We start from the raw sequence: 17,505 nt of genomic DNA on the forward strand, positions 1-17,505 counted from the left end.
GGAGTACTGGAAACGACTTGGCAGAAAACCTCATTCTGTTTGTGCCCTTATGTCCACGAGAGAGGAAGAGGGCAGGCTCCGATTCAGTAATTACTTGGTAAGTATTATATGAAACTTAATTTTATCATGACAATAACATTTTCATAGAAGCAACTTACCAAGTAATTACATAGCTGAATCCCACACTGACAGGAGGCGGGATACACGGACATATTCTGCTCCAAAACATTAAGTAATAGTAAGGGATTTGAAATGACAAATTTTAAAAGTAATTTGTATTTTTCCTAACTATAAAAACCTGAGGTCCTTTACATAAGGAATTACCTACAGTGAAGCTGGAATGGCCGTTAAACTTTCGAATAAGGTGGCTAGGCAATTACCTACTGTCCAGTAGGCAGGAGTCCCACCTGCCCCGATGTAAACATTCCAATTTGCCTTTCGGCCCAGGTATCAGATTGAGGGGTGGCATGAAAGGACCTCAGGTTTGTATAGTTAGGAAAAATACAAATGAATTCAGAAATTTGTCATTTGTTCCTACACAATATACAAACCCTCGGTCCTTTACATAAGGAAGACTCACTTACTAGTGGGAGGAATTTGAGTGAGTCTCTGAACTGACTGGATTCGCCGCACCTGGGTTTCTCTTCCTGGTCGATAGAGCGAGGAGAGTACAGTGCCTCTGGGATACTGAATGGAGTGTAAGAACTACAAGATCAATTGTCAAACTTCTGGGCTTTTACAAATCATCGAATCGTAATCTCGTATGAAAACGGGCTAGGATGAATCTAAGAGTCAGTGACAGTAAGGCAAATATAAGCATTGGGTCTGTCTTATTGTCAGGGTCTCCTTCCTCCCCTTGCTAGAGGAAGGAGTGGGATTGTCTCTATAAATCTAAAGACAGAAAAATAGAACAGACGCTCAATGTGCAAACTTACCTGCATCGGCCGCCAGTTCCAGCATGTGACGGCTCGAATCCTGCTCTCTGCCCGAAGGAAGAGATTGAAGGATGGTGAAGAAGGAGGAGGAGGGGAGGCCAGTCATGCACACAATAACTCTCACTTCCATAACCGTACACCTTAGGCGAGATGCTACGTGTCCTCTTAGAGGAGCCAGGTAAGCTACACAACTTGTTGAGTAGCCACCACAGGTCCCGAGGAAAAAGTGTCCAAGGACTTATGGGCAATGTCCCAAAGGTAGAGGGATGTAATCGTGGTCTGTCGTGACCAAACCCCTGCCTTCAGTACCTGAGGAACTTACAGATTCTTCCGGAATGCAAGGGATGGACCAATGACCCTGACTTCATGAGCTCTTGGGCGGAATGTACCGGTGTTGTAATCACCAGCTGCAGCGCATGTTCTCCTGATCATCTCACGAAGCCAGCGTTTGGATCATTATCAACAAAGTCCTCTAGGGAGAGGGTCATGAAGAACTTGAACCTGGCGTCAGGGACCGACAGATTCTGAGTTTTTGCTATGAAATCCGGGACGAAGTCGAGCGTAACTGATCCCCACCCTCCTCAAGTGTTTAGCAGCAAAGGAAAGTCCATGAAGTTCACCTACTCTCTTCGCTGATGCCAGGGCAAGCAGGAAGACTGTCTTGACAACTCTTGTAAAGGCTTGTATGGTGCATAAGTCAGGCTCCTCAAAATTAGTCACATCCCATGCGGGGACCTGAAGTCGCTGGGAGGACAAGACCTTTTGAAGCGAAATCAGTGGCGAAGTCTCCGGAGAGGAAGAGATGTCTACTCCTTTCAGGCACAAGAATAGGCCAAGTGCGGCCCTATAGCCTTTTAAAGCTGAAACAGAGAGAAACTTCTCTTGGCAAAGGAAGACGAGGAAGTCTGTGACCTGCTGAACAGTGGCTCAGACCAGAGAGAGATCCCATCTACAACACCAACCACAGAAGATGGCCCATTTTCCTTAGTATACCGCTGCAGAAGACTGTCTGATGTATCCAGACATCCCTGTTGCTGCGTGGCGAGAAAAGCCTCTTGCTTTAAAGAGATGCTGGATAGTCTCTAGCCGTGATGACACGGACTGCACTGCCTGATGGTACAGCTCTACGTGTGGTTGACACAGACGGTTGCACTAGGGGAGGACTCTCTCTCAGTGCCACGGATAGCAGAGCTAGCAGGTCGGGATACCCTGTTCATCACCTTGCGAATCAGACAAAACGGAGGGAAGGCGGAGACGTCAAGGTTGACCCACGGGTGTTGGAATGCATCCTCGGCAGTGGCCCATGGGTCTGGCACGATGGAGCAGAAGACTTGCAATTTTCTGTTGTGCTGGGTGGCGAACAGATCAATGGCCGGAAGCCCCCACAACTTGAACAGCCTCTCCGTAATGTCTGAGTGAAGAAACCATTCTGTCCCTTTCACTTGAGTCTGGCAGCTGAGCTTGTCTAACACTACGTTCCTATTGCCTGGAATGTACCTGGCTGACAACTCTATCAAGTGAGCTACTGCCCACTCGTGCACCTGCATTGTCAACTGATGTGGCGGGAGAGATACAAGACCCCCGTTTGTTGACATATGACACTACTGTGGTGTTGTCGCTCACCACCACCACTGAGGGTCCCAACACTCCATCCTGAAACTCTTGGAGGGACAGGAAGGCCGCCTTGAGTTCCAGGATGTTGACGTGAAGGTGCTTATCATCTCAGTTCCACACCCCCAAAGTCTGTAACTCCTCTAGGTGTGCGCCCCATCCCTCGATTGATGCATCTGAGAACAGAAGCATGTCTGGAGGGGAAGTGTGCAGGGATACTCCTATTACGAGGTTCCTGTCATCCATCCACCAGTCTAAGTCCTGTCTCACTTCTTCCGATAGAGGAATGAGAAAGGACTGAGGATCTCGAGACTGGGACCAGAACTCCTTCATTCTGCACTGGAGTGAACGAAGGTGAAGGCGCCCATGAGGTGACCAAAGATGACTTGCCACTGCTGAGGTGGCTGCTCCCGTCCAGACAGGAACAGCTGCGCCTGAGGGAAAGGCTCTTGCTGCTATCATGTCTATCAGCATGCCCAGGTACTTTATCCTCTGCTTGGGAATGAGATCGGACTTCTTGAGATTTATTACACTCCCTAGGCTGCAGCAAAACTGAGAAGTCGATCCCTGTCCTAGAGCAACTTCGAGCGGGAGCTCGCCAGGACGAGCCAATATTCAAGATACCTCAAACGCCAAGCTGACCCAAGGGTGAACACTTGTGTGAACACCTGGGGAGTGGTCGAGAGACCAAAGCAGAGTATCCGAACTGGAATACCGCTTCCCCGAGGATAAGTGAGAGGACGGATGGATGGGTATTTGAAAATATTCACCCCTGAAGTTCACCGTAAGCATGAAGTCGTTCTCCCTGATGGAAGTGAGCAATGAGTGTGCCGTTTCCATCGTGTACCGAGTCTGGCGAACAAATCGGTTCAAGGGAGAGAGGTCTATGACCAGTCTCCATCCCCCCAAAGCTTTCTCTACAAGAAAGATGAGGCTGTTAAAGCCGGGGGAACGATCCCACGACTTCTACAGCGCTCTTCTTCAGCAACGCTTGCACCTCTTCCTTGAGTGCGAGATCCTTCGGCGAGCCAGGAACGTAGGTTAAGAGACAGACTGGGTTGTTGGTGAGAGGTGGTCGAGACTCAAAGGGAAGTAGATATCCCTCTGGACAGACATCTACTACCCAGGTCACGGCTCCATGTCACTACCATGTTGCCCAAAGGCTCGACAGGCACCCTGCCACCAATGGCAGCAGCTGGAGGGAAATGCCAACCCTAGCATCTTCCCTCCTCCTTCTTGGCCTCTTTTCCCGACTGGAAAGAGGGTTGAAAGGGACGTGGTTGTGTACCCCTTCTTGGCAGAGGTAGAAGAAGGCTGGGTGTTTCTGCAAGCGCCCTTCGAAGCCTGGGTGTTTCTGCGAGCGCCCTTTGAAGCCTGGGTCTTCTTAGGGGCTGAGGAAGTGCTAGCTTGACTCAAGGGTTGGGCCGCAGCAGCACGCAAAGACCTGGAAGTCTTGGATACTGCCTAGTGAACAAGGCAGTCGTTGTCTTCGGCACGTTTCTTGTCCACCACAGCATCTAACAACTCTCTGGGGAAGAGAGAGGCAGAACTCAGCGTCGGTCTGTTCCTTAGGGTCAATGTCGACTTGGGACCTACAGACCTGGAAATCCGATTCAAGACAGCGTCCCTCCTCTTCAGCACCAGGTTTGCCCACAGGTTTGTCATCTGGTGGGCTAGGTAGGAGACAGCCCTACCTCCAGTCTGGCACAGTCTCCTGAACAAGGAGTCCTCTCCATAGATGATCGCACCTGAGGAGGCGGCAACCTTGGATACTATGAAAGACCACAGATTCAGTCAGGAGACTGCCTGGAGAGCTGCCATAGCAGTGGCCTCCAGGTTTGCTGCCTCTTGCTGCAAGAGGGAGACCCCTTTTGCAGCAAGCTGCTGCAGCGAGAGACCCTGGCCTAGATGAACCAGGTCCGGGTCAACCTGTTTAGTCGGCAGAGATCCTTCCGAGGGCATGTAGAAGCGCTTCTGTCAAGGCAGAGGAGGAGGGAGAAGCTTCTCAGAGAGGTTCGATTGCAGTAAATTCTCCCGCCCAGAGACAAGATACTCACTTGATTGAGTACTCCCTCAGCAAGAGCAACATGACACAACCAGCAAAGTTTTTGGCTCCTTTTTTGGACCCCATAAAGATTTGAGGCAAGAAGGTTAACCCACAGAAGAGCCCATGGTCCCTTCCCCGAGATCACTGTGCTGACGAATCAGCGTGATGACCTCTACGAATGCCCTCTGTATTTCAGGGTGTCCGCATCCTGGGGAAGAGGACCCTTGAGTCCTTCCAGGGAGTGGTCCTCCCGATCTACTCTCCCTGCAGGAGGGAGAACCTTGACAAACCCCTAGAATCCCTCCTCATCTACTTGGGCGCATGACCGAGTTGGTCCGAGAACCGAGACCGGGGCGTAGGCTTTTGTAGCAGAACTCCGATAAGAAAGTGCATTCTCATTGGAGTCCCTCCTGTACGACTCATGCCTCCCGGTGAAGCCCCAGGAGGTTGAGGGAACAGGTGAGGGGAATCGAGCATTCCTACCTGTCCTACTGGAAGAGCCACCAGGAGAGGCAGGCAGTTGACGGTCGCCACCGCAGCGACACAGGTCTAAGAGAGGCTGTCCCAAGGAAAGTGGAGAGGTTCACATGAGCGTACCTGAGCACTTTCCTCCAGTGAAAGGGGCCGATCACATGAACGTGAGCGAGGGCTGGCCTGAGAAGAGTGCTTGAGAATCATCTGACGTGAACTTGCGCAGTCCTTTCGACGTGCTCCAGTCTTCTTTGAGGCCGAAACCTCCTGATGAGAAGAAGACTGAACATGGGATGACCTTGCTGCGTCTCCAAGTGCTCAGACCCTCGAGCCTGAAGCACTGGGTTGGGGACCTGCCCAAGCACTCAAATCGGTACTGGAAGGAAGTGTTGAAACACCTGCATGTTTCAGCACTTTCTCTCACTCTGTGCCTAAACCAGAGCAAGGGGTGGACTTGCCAGTACTGGTTTGGGGTACTCAAGATTCAGTGGAATCTTGAGCACCCATCACTCACGAATCTCATAACGATCAACGGGAGTGGTCTCCTCTCCAGTGTCCAGAGAAACTTGGGAGGAGACAAGCACAGTACCAGTCTTAGAAGCAGACTTCTTTGAACTGGTTTCGAGGAAGTGGGACTAGGAAGCGGGCCTCAGGGGCTTGCACACTCGAGGTTCCCAAGACACCGGACCCCGGTGGGGTACACGAAATGGTTCCCTAGTCTGAGGGCTGGGAAAGCCAATGAGAGATCCCACTGCTTCCCCTGTGGAGGGAGGCAGCCCCTCAGAAGTCCTGTGGCAGGACTTCTTTTGGGGGGGTGGGGAGAGGCAGCCTCTTCTTCGGCCAGCGAGCCTCAGAAGAAGCGGAGGCAGCAAATGACGAAGTCAAAGACGAAGACGACGACGTGACACCTTCTTCAATTTCTCCTTCGACATTTTCTTCAGGATGGTGGTCAGGTCTTCCATCCAGGAGGGAGCAACAGGAACTACAGGAGCAGCCAGAGCAGCTGGGGCAGCAGGAGCAACCTGGGTGGCAGGAACAGCAGGAACAGCAGGGACACCAGGCACAGTAGGAGCCACCAGAACTGCGGAAGCCGAAGGTGGTAAGTACACCGCATACTGAGGAGCAGGAACATGGACGGCAGCCTGGTCCACTACAGTCGGGGTTGTCAAAGTCGGGAAGTGCGTCAACACTGATGTGGGGACCTTAGCAAACACTGTCATGGCTACTGTAGTTGTGGTGACAGTAGGGGTGGCATGAGCGACTACTGGAACCTGCAATGCCTTCAGGTGTGCCAGGATACCCTGTACTGATGGAGCGCCCGAGAACCCCAAGGAGATCCATGTTTCCTGGAGCTTGGCTGCTTCACGGTGCTCAGCCGCCAATCCTGAAGAAAAAAGCGTAGTCGGGTGAGTGGAGCAAGCTCTTCTCACTCCAAGGGAAAGATTTCCCCCTTAGAGCGAGCAAAGGCCCCAGAGAAGAGATCGTCTCAATCCCCCCCTTAAGATGAAGAGGGAGAGATTGCTCCCGAAGGAGAAACAGCCTGGAGGGGATGTTCTACAGAATGGAGAAACGAGGAAGAAGGGTTAGCAACCAAGGGCGTAGTCAGGGGCGTATAACTTTCTGACGGTGCCTTGGCAGCTTCCTACTGTACTGTTTCCTTCCTGTAAACTTTGCCCACTGCACAGGCGACCAAGAACAACACACTCGGCACACACAGATTCAGGATTGCAGCCATGCCCCCTGCAACTGGTGCAGAGAACATGAGGGTCATCAACGGATGATTGGAAGTGGGTGCAACCCCTGCAGTCAACACCAGGAGACACGTGTTGGATGACAGCCTTCCTTACAGGACTAGATGATTCATGGGTTTGCATATTCATAAGCAATATCAAACACATGAGCAGATACAACAGTAAAGCAAAGAAAAAGAAAGATCCCTCCAGGAAAAGAGCAAAACAGCGATCAGGGCAGAGAGCGAGTACACGTCTGCATAGCACGACGGCCGAAAACAAATCAGAATATTTATATCCGGGCAGGCGGGACTCCTGCCTACCACACGGTAGTTATCTGCCTAACCTCCTTGTTCGAAAGTTTAACGGCCGTTCCAGCTTCACTGAAAGTAATTCCTTTTGTAAAGGACCAAGGCTTTATATTTTGTGTACGAACAAAGAAAAGTTTGTTAGCATTGGAACAATGTTTGTCGTTTCCTTACGTGGTAAGGGAGCTACTGCAGGTGAATACTGCCTCTGGTTGTTGCTCATCCTAACCTGTGGTGGCATGGTGGTAAAGCCATGGGGCACCTCTACTCAAGCGGGAGCTTTGCAGCAAAGGATAGGATTGATGGGCAGCAAAGCATATATAAGTGCCCTTGCCCTGGGCATAGTACCAATATAAAAAACAACCAGAAAATGCTTACACCTACACTGAAAACACCATATCCCATCCACTGAGACTGGTGGGTACTCCAGGTACACTATAACCCCTAGCTCCTGAAAATTTGACACCCTACTTCAAGGTGAAGAGATAGTAGGAGAAAAAGAGATTCCAATGCTTCCTCCTCCAATAGCATGCCACCCACTAAAAATGGCCCCAAGGTACTGCAATTTTAAAACTCTCTTTCAACGTCTTTCAAATAGTGAGATGCAAAAACCAGTCCGCACTTCCAGTAGGCTGACTGCAGAATGGAAGTGGGTGACATGTGTGCCTGAAAGCTAATAAAGGAGAGACTGCCCTTGCGTCATGAGCTTTCACTTTAAAAGTAGGCAAAATGTCCTCCTGAATCTATGAGTGCGCCTCAGAAATTAAGTCTTTGACAAAGAGGGACAATGGGTTCTTAGTCAGAGGGGATGATGGGTTCTTGACATAGCACCAGAGGTTACTGGATGGTCCTCTGATCTTCTCAGTCCTGCTCAGGTAATAACTTAAAGCTCTAGCAGGACAAAGAACCCTCTCTTCTTCTTCAGAGCCAAGGTATCCGTTAAGGACTTAATGGCGAAAGAACGAGGCCATGGTTTGAAGGGTGCTCATTCTTGGCTAAAAATCTGAGGGTAAAGTAGCAAACTACGTCTCCTCGTGACAAAACCTACCCTTTTATCAATGGCTTGGAAACTGGTGGCAGACACTCGGAAACTGATGGCGGACACTCAGGAGCTGGTGTCAAGCACTTGTGAGGAGATGGATGCTTCAATGAAGACAACGGGTGCCTGAGAGGGATCGTTGGGCATTTGGGGCCAAATACTCGTGCCCAAAAGAAGTACACTCAGGAGAGAAATACTCCAGCTGTCCCATGTACTGCAGGAAGGTTGAGGACTGTGCCCGGCTCCTTAAACTGCTGATTGGGCTTCAGAGAAGAGTGGCCAGCATCGCCTTCGTGCCTCAATGGATGAGACGAACCTAGAAAGCGCTAGTGGCACTTCCAAGTCCGGGCTGGAGTCTTGAGAGTCGGACGACAACTGACACACATCCACAGAGACGTCTTTCCAATGGCTGTCTGTTAAAGCTTGGGAGTGATCAACAGGCTCAACTGAGGGGGCGACTACTAGTGGGCAAACGCCACTGGCCTCCCTTGGACCTCCAGTATGTCTTCTCCCATGTTTAGGGGAGTACGAAAGAGACCTTTGTCAAGGAGAACCAGCGGGACGAGCAGCCACCTCCTCCACTTGCATAACACTTCCTCCTGTCACGATGCCTTTCCAGTGGCTGTATGCCGATACCAGGTTTAGGGAAGTATGACAGGGACCTTCGTCTAGGAGAACCGATGACAAGCAGCCACCTCCTACACTTGCATAACACTTTCTCCTTTCAAGATGCCTTTTCAACAGCTGCCTGTCGAAGCCTAGGAGCAATCAACAGGTTCGACTGAGGGGGCAACTCCCGTGGGCCAACCCCCTCGGCCTCCATTGAACTTTCAGTATGTCTTCTCCCCGGTTTAGGGGAGCATGACAGTGACCTTGGTCTAGGAGAACCGATGGGACAAGTAGCCACCTCCTCCAGTTCACTGTATTCACAACTAGGTTAAATTCTTGTTAAACCTAGCCTCGAGACTGACAATGGCGAGGGTCGGAAGCAGGGGAACCAGGCGTGGGAGTCGGTGGATTAAAAGAAGGATGGCTAGCAGCAGGAGAAAAAGCAGGAAGGGGGACGAAGGAATAGCAGGGTTATCTTCTGACCTAGGCTTAGCTAAGAGAAGCATGTTTCTCTGTGCCAGAGGCCACAATCTTCTTCCTATCACTAACTTCTCTAGGTGAGATTCAAGTACCTTCCACTAAAGCTCACTTGGTGCTGGGCACTTGAGAGTGGGTGCCGGGTGCTCGGGCAATCATTACATTCAGTATCAGTTCCTCCTTACTACATTACTGCACCCTATACTTACTGCAAATTGTCTCCTTACTACCAGTCATATGAAGATCTGATCAATCTGTTTTGCAACCTTTGCTACAATAGCAAAAACTAGATGAACTTGAATCAAACAGAATAACAACAACAACTGGAAAACTGATCCTGAAAGCTATCAAAGTTTGAAGGCTACTCAAAATAAGGGAAAATATTTCACCGAAATCCATCCATACAACCGAAAATCAGTAAACAAAAGCTGCAGTAAACCCCCGATGTCACTCAAGAGCCAGCAGAAACTGATTGAGGTTTTCTGCTAGATTGTTTCCAGTACTCCCATTAGTGGGCACGGCTTGTCACCTACACTAAACTATCGAAGTGCTACCGCGATTTTTTCAATAAAGGCTGCCGCACGAGTTGAAACTATAGGTATGTAATTACTTGGTAAGCTACTTATATGAAAAATTTCATTTGTGATAACCATGTATGTAAACCAAATATCTTCTTTTAATTAAAATGAGAACATTTTTCACCTCTCACCATATTCTTATGAGAGATTACTGTAGTATTAAAACTTAACCAGATATTCAAATCCCTACACTCTCAGATTCTTACATATGGAGCAACAACTGAAATTAGGCAGTCAGTTGTGAGAGGAAGTCAGAGCATAAAACAAAAGCTATGAGAAGAATAATACAAGTACCAGATGCACTGTACCCCCTGTTTCAGTTTACCTGAACTTAGCCTTTCAAGCTTACTACTTCAAACTAAACTGTTAAGCTAAACACAGATGGAGAGAGCTGTCAGAGCTAAAGATTAAATATTATCAGTTATCAAGATGCTCGAGGCACTCAAAACGGCAGTAAACCTTTTCATAACTGTACTTTGATTTTAAAGAGTACAGTACTTTGTTTTCATAAAATACGTAAATAAGGTTATATGATGCATTTCTTAAACATCAGCATTCAACTTGACAATAATACTAGCAAGCAATCTCATTGCTGTCCAAATAACAATGAAAAATAGTGTATCAAATGAATAAGGCACAAGATTAATATGTCTAATCACAGCATTATCACGTCTTACGTGAAGAAGCTGACCTGCTCCTTATCACCAGAAAGATACAGAACTGTACCCATTACCACTTACATAAGGATACTCAGGAAGAAAAAATTTTTTACTCTTCATCCAATCAGAATTTCAAACAATTGTATTTCTAGGTGTGAAACCTATAACTTTTAAATAAATCATACCCTCTCCTTCAGAAAAAACAAAAAACTGAAATCTTATACACACAAAGTACTATATCTAGGTGACAACATACAAAAGGAGTAAGCCTATAACCCCGACCTAATGAAAACATTCACTTGGCAACAGTAATGCATCAACACCAACCTCTCAAGGACTCCTGGTTATGTTTTTTGGGGATTAATGATTTTTCAAGAAAAAAAGCACAAACACTGCACATCCTTTGTGACTAAACACTTTTTCAATTCAGTATGAAACATGAAATCCAATGACACCTATTCATTGCTAATGCAACAAGCTGAGGAAACATTCTGATCAGAGCATGAACACCTGAATTACATCAGCAAAGGGCAACATTCACATGGAAATTAACAATACCACAACAGGTGCAAATTATAGCGATGATACAATAAATTTATCGAAAAACATGATTACATGATGAATTTCACTTAATTCCACATGACAGCAAAACATTACGATCACTACAAAAAAAGGAAAATAATAATAATGTATGTCACTGAAAGCTTAACACCTTACAGTGTATCGCAAGCAAGGTGGATCTGTACATATGAATTAGCTGTACATACTTGTAACCTGATGAAGTACTAGCTGCAATTAGAAAAGTATTTTCATATAATTATATCACATGAAGGTCAATTACATTTGCCCAGTGCCCTTCATACCTCCCTTGGTTGACAAAAGGTTGTTGAACAGAAATTATGAACCTTGACTTGGCTTGATCTTACTCCAACTGTTGCCTGCCAGGTTGAAAATACAAAAAAATGAAAGTTTCCCTAAATTCAGCAGGGATACTTGCATTTAGAGATTTACTTACTTGTACTACTAGAAAGTTATTATTATTATTATTATTATTATTAAGATAGTTTAACCAAACCATGAGCTGACTATCAGCTCTCATAGGGCTGGCCTGAAGGATTAGGATGAAATACCAGGTCTAGGCCACAGGCCTAGAACTGGGACCAAATAGGTCATTCACGTGATGATGAATGAATGAAAATGAAGTTTAAAAGAAGAAACTGTACTATATAATGAACATGCTTTTACACTGAAACACGTTTACGATAAACACATTTGCTCGTTACCATACACGCAAAAAAAACTAAAGATTAAAATGAATAAAATAAAATTTAAAAAAAATTAAAAATTATATTTCAGAATAAATTATAGAAATTTTTTTTTATTCATTAAATGCCCTACAGGCTTCTGTATTTTCATTATTTACTTGGTTTTATATTTTGGCAATTAAGTTACACTTCTTTATGAATGTTAAAATTGGGATGACTGAAAATGTACAAGATTCTGACAAAATTTCCCCCATCGATTATTTCCAAAGGTTGGTACTTGCTGTTGATTATATTTTGGACAGTCACACAACACATGTTTGACTGTTACCAACACTTTGCATTCTGGGCATTCGGGAGGAGGGCCATGTAGACTGTTCATCAAGTGTCCATGTGTCAAACGAGTATGGCCCATTCGCAGACGCGTCAGAATTACTTGTGTGCGTCTCTCTCTCTGACATGATGAGCTCCATTTCCAACACTGGATTTTATCTGTTTCAATTCATTATTTATAGGTTCTTCATTCCATATATTTTGCCATTTACAATGATTGTTGTTACATCTCTTATGTAATCACTAATTGGGATTTTTACATTTGCTCTTGTCATGTGGACTACTTCTTTGGCTGCTTTATCAGCTTCTTCATTTCCTTTAATCCCTACATGGGCAGGGATCCAACATATTTCAATATTTTTTTCCATTATTATACAATTTGTGGAGTTCATATTCAATTTCCAGTACAATATTATTTTTTGAGTAGTAACTTTGAACGGCTTCTATAGCGCTTTTTGAATTACTGAATGATATTTGTTTTATAATTTTGATGGCTACTGCGATTGCACACAACTCTGCTGTGAAGACTGAGGCATTATTAGACAAAGATAACTGATATGACTTGTTCTGGGATATAGTTGCATATCCTACTCCATGTTGTGACTTAGACCCATCTGTATAAATCACACAATGTGAATGTTTTTGTTTTATATGATCTATGGTTTTTTGTCTGTGGTATTCTGGGGTATATGAGGAACTTTTTGATACATACTTCAACTGTGTGCAAATCCTTGCTTTATTCATGGTCCAATGGGGTGGTAACTTCACTGTTGAAGGTACTTGCATATCTATGTTCAGTGACTCAAACAATCTATTAGCTCTGACTGGGAAAGAAGGTGGATGATTGTTTATAAATATATCCCTTAGATCAAATAGATTTTTTGTTGGTGAATCACTTGTCTTGATTCTTAATGCACTTTTCATTGTTATGAACTCTTTATGGAGGAACAGTGGCAGTTCGCTGCATTCAACTTGTACAAAGGAGACTGGTGACGATCTAAATGCTCCTGTGCATATGCTTAGTCTTTCATTGTGAATTGAATCTAATATTTTCAGTGCTGCTTCTGACCCTGAACCATATACAGGCAGTCCTCGGTTACTGGCGAGGGTTCTGTTCTGGGGGTGTGATGTTAACCGAAATTCGGCAATTTCCGGCGATTTTTCGGGCTTATTGGCACCGAAAAGTGCCAATTTTTGGTTATCGACACCTCTGTTAGGTATGTATTGGCACCAATACCCAATTATCGGCGCCGATAAGCAGAAATCGGCCATTTTCGGTGCCGAAAATTGCCCATTTTCGGTGCTGAAAATTGCCCATTTTCGTCGCTAGACAAGCACCATAAAACCGGATTGCCATTAACCGGGGACTGCCTGTATTTCACTTCCATAGTCAGTGATTGATATCACTGCTGCTTTATACAGATGGTAAGAGTATGTCTATCAGCTCTCCAATTTGTGTGTGATAGTTTTTTAATTAGACTTAGCGCCCTTTTGCATTTTGATTTTAAATTACATGGTCTTTCCAATTCAGGTGTGCATCAAATATTAATCCTAAAAATTTTGCAATTTGGCTAATTGGTACTACTAGGAAGTGCCCAGAATGTCTAAGACTACATGCGACACAAAACAAACAAATGTGTGTTTCCACTTCACATAATTACATCAAAGTAACTTGATTCACAAAAAGAAATGAACAGCTGAGGGCGTTCGTACCCTTAATCTAATTTTACTAATTCTATGAGAATTGAAACAAATGAAAGTTCAATTTGGTTTTTTATTTGAAAAAAACACTTCAGGTTTGGCACTGAGCATCACTCACTTGCAATAATACATTTCTGCTAACTTGCGACAGAGTAAGAATTCATACTCTGCTGAGGCAGGGAAGAAGCTTGGTGTCTCGACCTGAATGAACTTGTCCGAAGGAAAGTATTCATCAACTCAAGAACGCTCTCGCAAGCAAGGACTGCAGCGGTCCTGAACTCTCGGCTCCTCAGGAACTGCAAGGGTTGCAAGTGATGAAGATTATTCATTGGGGGAGCCGCGGTCCTGTTCCGGGGATCCTCCCACTGAAGAATTGGTACAAAGTTCTCCGAAAAACGAGGGCAATGGCAACTTGAAGAGGAAGATCCTCGCTGCTTCCGAAGCATGAAACTCCTGTGCCTCTCTCCTTGGAGGGAGACCTTGATAGATCCACAAGAAACCCTCCTCGGCTACCTGGTTGAACTAAGAGACAATCGGGGGACCGACACCCAAAGCACGCCAGGCAGCCGAACTCCAAAGACAAATTCGTCGGAGCTCTCTCTGTCTGTTTCGCGCCTCTCGGAACAACCGAGAGGAAAGGAGAACAGGTGAGGAGAAAGAGTACCCCTACCTGTCCTGCCAGTAAGACCAGCAGGAGAGGTGGACAGTGAGCAATAATCAACTGAAGGAGATTATTGCCACACAGGCAAAGAGCTTTTCTGGGAAGAGCAGAAAGTTCACTCTAACAGAGACGAGAACCCGATTCAGAAAACCGAGCAAGGCAAAGCCGAGCCACACTGAACCGAGCTGATAACACGAACGTAATCAAGACTGGGTGGTATGCGGTGGACTGGGAGGCAGGCGGGGTGAACAGAGCCGAGCCGAACTAAACCAGTCTCGCAAGCGTGACCAGGGGCTGGACGGGGTGGACAAGCTGAGCCGAGCCGAGCCCATCGAGCAAACACCATCGGAACTGGACAGGGTGGAACTCATCTGCCATGAACTAGCGCTAATTCCCTGCACTCTAAACTCCTTCGAGGACGAAGTCCCTCGAGAAGAAGGTTTCAAGGGGAATCCTGTGTTTGCTATCCTGCATGCTCAAACCCTAAGGTTCAAGACGCAAGGATGAAACCCGGCCAAGCAACCAAAACAGCTGGTGGGCAGTATCGAGACACCTGGCGTCTTGGCACAGAGACACCTGGGTGTCTCGGCACTCTCTCTCATCAGGAAAGCGCTCGTGATTTACAGAATTCGAGCAACCTAAAAATCGGGAGAGGCTGCTTTCGGTTACCTAAGAAATCGAAAAGATCCAGGCACTTAACCAGTCTTAAATGCAGACTTCTAAGACTGGCAACGAGGGTGCGGCCTCTCGAGGCCGCACTCTCACGGCCCCCAAAACGCCACACCCCAGAGGAGAATGCAAATCAGTTCCTGCCTGAGGGCAGGAAGAGCCAATGAGAGAAACTTGTCTCCCAGAAGAGAGTCAGTCCCTTAGAAGTCCTGCAGGACTCCTGAAAGGATTCTCTTCCCTGCTTCTTCTGGTGTTCAAACCGATAGGATTGAGACACCAGGCTGGGAACCCAACCGAGCACTGGTAAGCACTCGGGAATGATCCAGACATGGAACTATGCCATTCTAACCAGGTACTGTGGTCAATCCTGAAGCAACACTAAATGAATGTCAGGACTCCTTCATGCAAAGATATCCAACTGAGATCCAGCCAATTACTGCTGTGCCCATGATGCTCAGTTAACCCGAAAGAAAAGCAAAGGTGATTGGGAGAGGGAGACTCCTCTCGCTCCGAGGAGAACTGCCCTACGCAGCGAGAGGAGGCCCCTTAGAAGAGGTTGCCCGACCGCCCATGCCCGGCCCCCTTTGCAGTCTTCATCCAACAAGCTAGCGAAGAGGGTGAAGAAGAGAGATCTCTACTACCGAAGGAGAGATAAAGAAGAACCACAGGGAGAGAAAAGGAAGGAAGGGAGGCCATCAATGGCACCGTGGAAGTGAAACTTACAGATGACGCTGCAACCTCCCCCCCCCCCCCCGCCACTCTCTATAGCACAGGCGGCAAAAACAACACTCGGAACAAGCAAAAAAGAAATTAGTCATGCCCTTGTACACAGAGGGTGGGAGCCCAAGAAGGGGAGTGAACTCTTACGTCCCGATCAATGTAGGGGAGCGAAGATATTACATCCCAATCTAATATCTCCGAACGTACAGGGGAACGCTTTCAATATCTAAATAAAGGGCTACTGGAAGAGAAGCATTACCACTTTGTTACGCCCCTCTAAATACACCGTCGGCCGTCAAACCCAAGACACAGACGCAGGGGAACGACGGCTTATGCAAGGTTATCACAAATCGTGGGTTTGTATTAATAAATACCCAACACACGTAATATATACACAAAAATGTAGAAAGACCCCACAGGGATAATAAAGAGCTTAATGACAGTCAGGCAAAGAGATCCGAAAACACGTCTGCAACGCATGACGGCCAAAAGCAAACTGGAATGTTTACATCTGAGCAGGAGGGTATTCCTGTCTACCCACCTTGTTCAAGAGTTTGATGGCCGTGCCCGGCTTTGCCATAAGTAATTCCTAATGTAAAGGACCGATAGTTTGTATATCGTGTCAGAACAAACACAAAGCCCTGGTGAGGTAAGCGATTCGGTTCCCAAGCCAAGGCCGGGAAAAGCCGACAAGAGATCCCACTGCTTCAACTGTGGAGGAAGGCAGCCCTTTAAAAGCCCCAAGGCGGGACTTCTTAGAGGGTGAGGCAGCCTCCCTCTTCTTCAGCCGACGAGCCTCGGAAGAGGAAGGGGAGGAGGTAGCAGACGACGAGGACGAAGACAAAGTCGATGAAGATGATGACAACAACACCTTACGGGACCTCTTCCTCGACTTCTTCATCATCTTCTTCAAGATGGCGGTCAAGTCCCCCATCCAAGAGGGAGCAGCAAACATCACAGGAGCAGCCGGGGCAGCCAGGGAAACAGGAGCGGCAGGAGCATCAGTAACAGGAGTGGCCAGGACAACCAGGGCAGGTGGAGCAGCAACAATGGCCCAGACAGAAGAGATCACAGGAGCAGCAGGGGCAGGAACCATCATATGGGGTACAGAGGAGGTAACCATCATTGGCAGTACAGCGAGGGACGGCGGGGCTGTGGTAGGCAAGTTTGGGTTTGTATGAAGAAAGATGGGTTTGTGTGAATTGATTGTTTCGTTTTTGTTGTGATGTTTTTTTTGTATGTCAGGAAGGAGTACACTAGTTAAGTCTGTTTTTTTTTTCTCTCTTTTTTACTTGCAGTTTGCTGAGTGTGTCAGAGTGGTGTGACTTGCTCCCCTTTAACCCAAGTTGTAAGCGGCTGCCTACCTTGTGGTGGTAGCATATGGAGAAAAATAAATAAATTTATTATTAACGACACTTACTGTGGTAGTTGTTGAAATTAGAGAGAAGGGATAAGGAGCGTAATGAGCGTGAAGCTGCCAGATTGCAGGAAAGGAACATAAACACTTGGTCAGGCTGCTCTTCTTCCTGTTCCTCCAAACATGACTCTAAACCTTAAAAGGTGCTGATCTCGACACATTTGCCACAAAGAAAGTGCGACAAAATCTACAACTGGCTGATGTTGAGGCCGTTAACTCCCAATCTGAAGAAAAAGTCTAAAAGACCACAGTTGGTGTTGGAACACTATAGATTTAGG

At 46.7% G+C, this 17,505-nt stretch overlaps 2 protein-coding genes across 5 annotated transcripts in view; both read right to left on the reverse strand.

Annotated features, from left to right (window-relative positions):
- Positions 1–17,505, reverse strand: part of LOC136828589 (1-acyl-sn-glycerol-3-phosphate acyltransferase delta-like) — a 136,753-nt gene that overhangs the window by 89,427 nt on the left and 29,821 nt on the right. The window contains exon 1 of one of the 4 annotated variants that reach the window (XM_067086604.1): positions 10,131–10,165. The exons of the other annotated variants lie outside the window; for them this stretch is intronic. The gene's annotated coding sequence lies outside the window, so the exon portion shown is untranslated. Of the gene's footprint in view, positions 1–10,130; positions 10,166–17,505 lie in introns of those variants that run through there. 4 annotated transcript variants of the gene reach the window in all.
- Positions 5,946–16,933, reverse strand: LOC136829009 (uncharacterized). Its single transcript, XM_067087402.1, has 2 exons — positions 16,687–16,933; positions 5,946–6,448 (listed from the first exon to the last, which is right to left on the reverse strand). Exons 1-2 carry the CDS (start codon positions 16,931–16,933, stop codon positions 5,946–5,948), a joined length of 750 nt encoding a protein of 249 aa, XP_066943503.1.

This window comes from Macrobrachium rosenbergii, chromosome 43 (assembly GCF_040412425.1).
Source record: "Macrobrachium rosenbergii isolate ZJJX-2024 chromosome 43, ASM4041242v1, whole genome shotgun sequence".
In the NCBI taxonomy this organism is placed as follows: Eukaryota; Metazoa; Arthropoda; class Malacostraca; order Decapoda; family Palaemonidae; genus Macrobrachium; species Macrobrachium rosenbergii.

Excerpts from the sequence above, each read along its gene's own strand:
- LOC136829009 (XM_067087402.1), bottom strand. The coding sequence starts at position 16,933 with ATGGTTACCTCCTCTGTACCCCATATGATGGTTCCTGCCCCTGCTGCT. Across the intron at positions 6,449-16,686 it reads GAAGTCGAGGAAGAGGTCCC|GATTGGCGGCTGAGCACCGT; the intron begins GTAAGGTGTTGT and ends TTTTTTCTTCAG.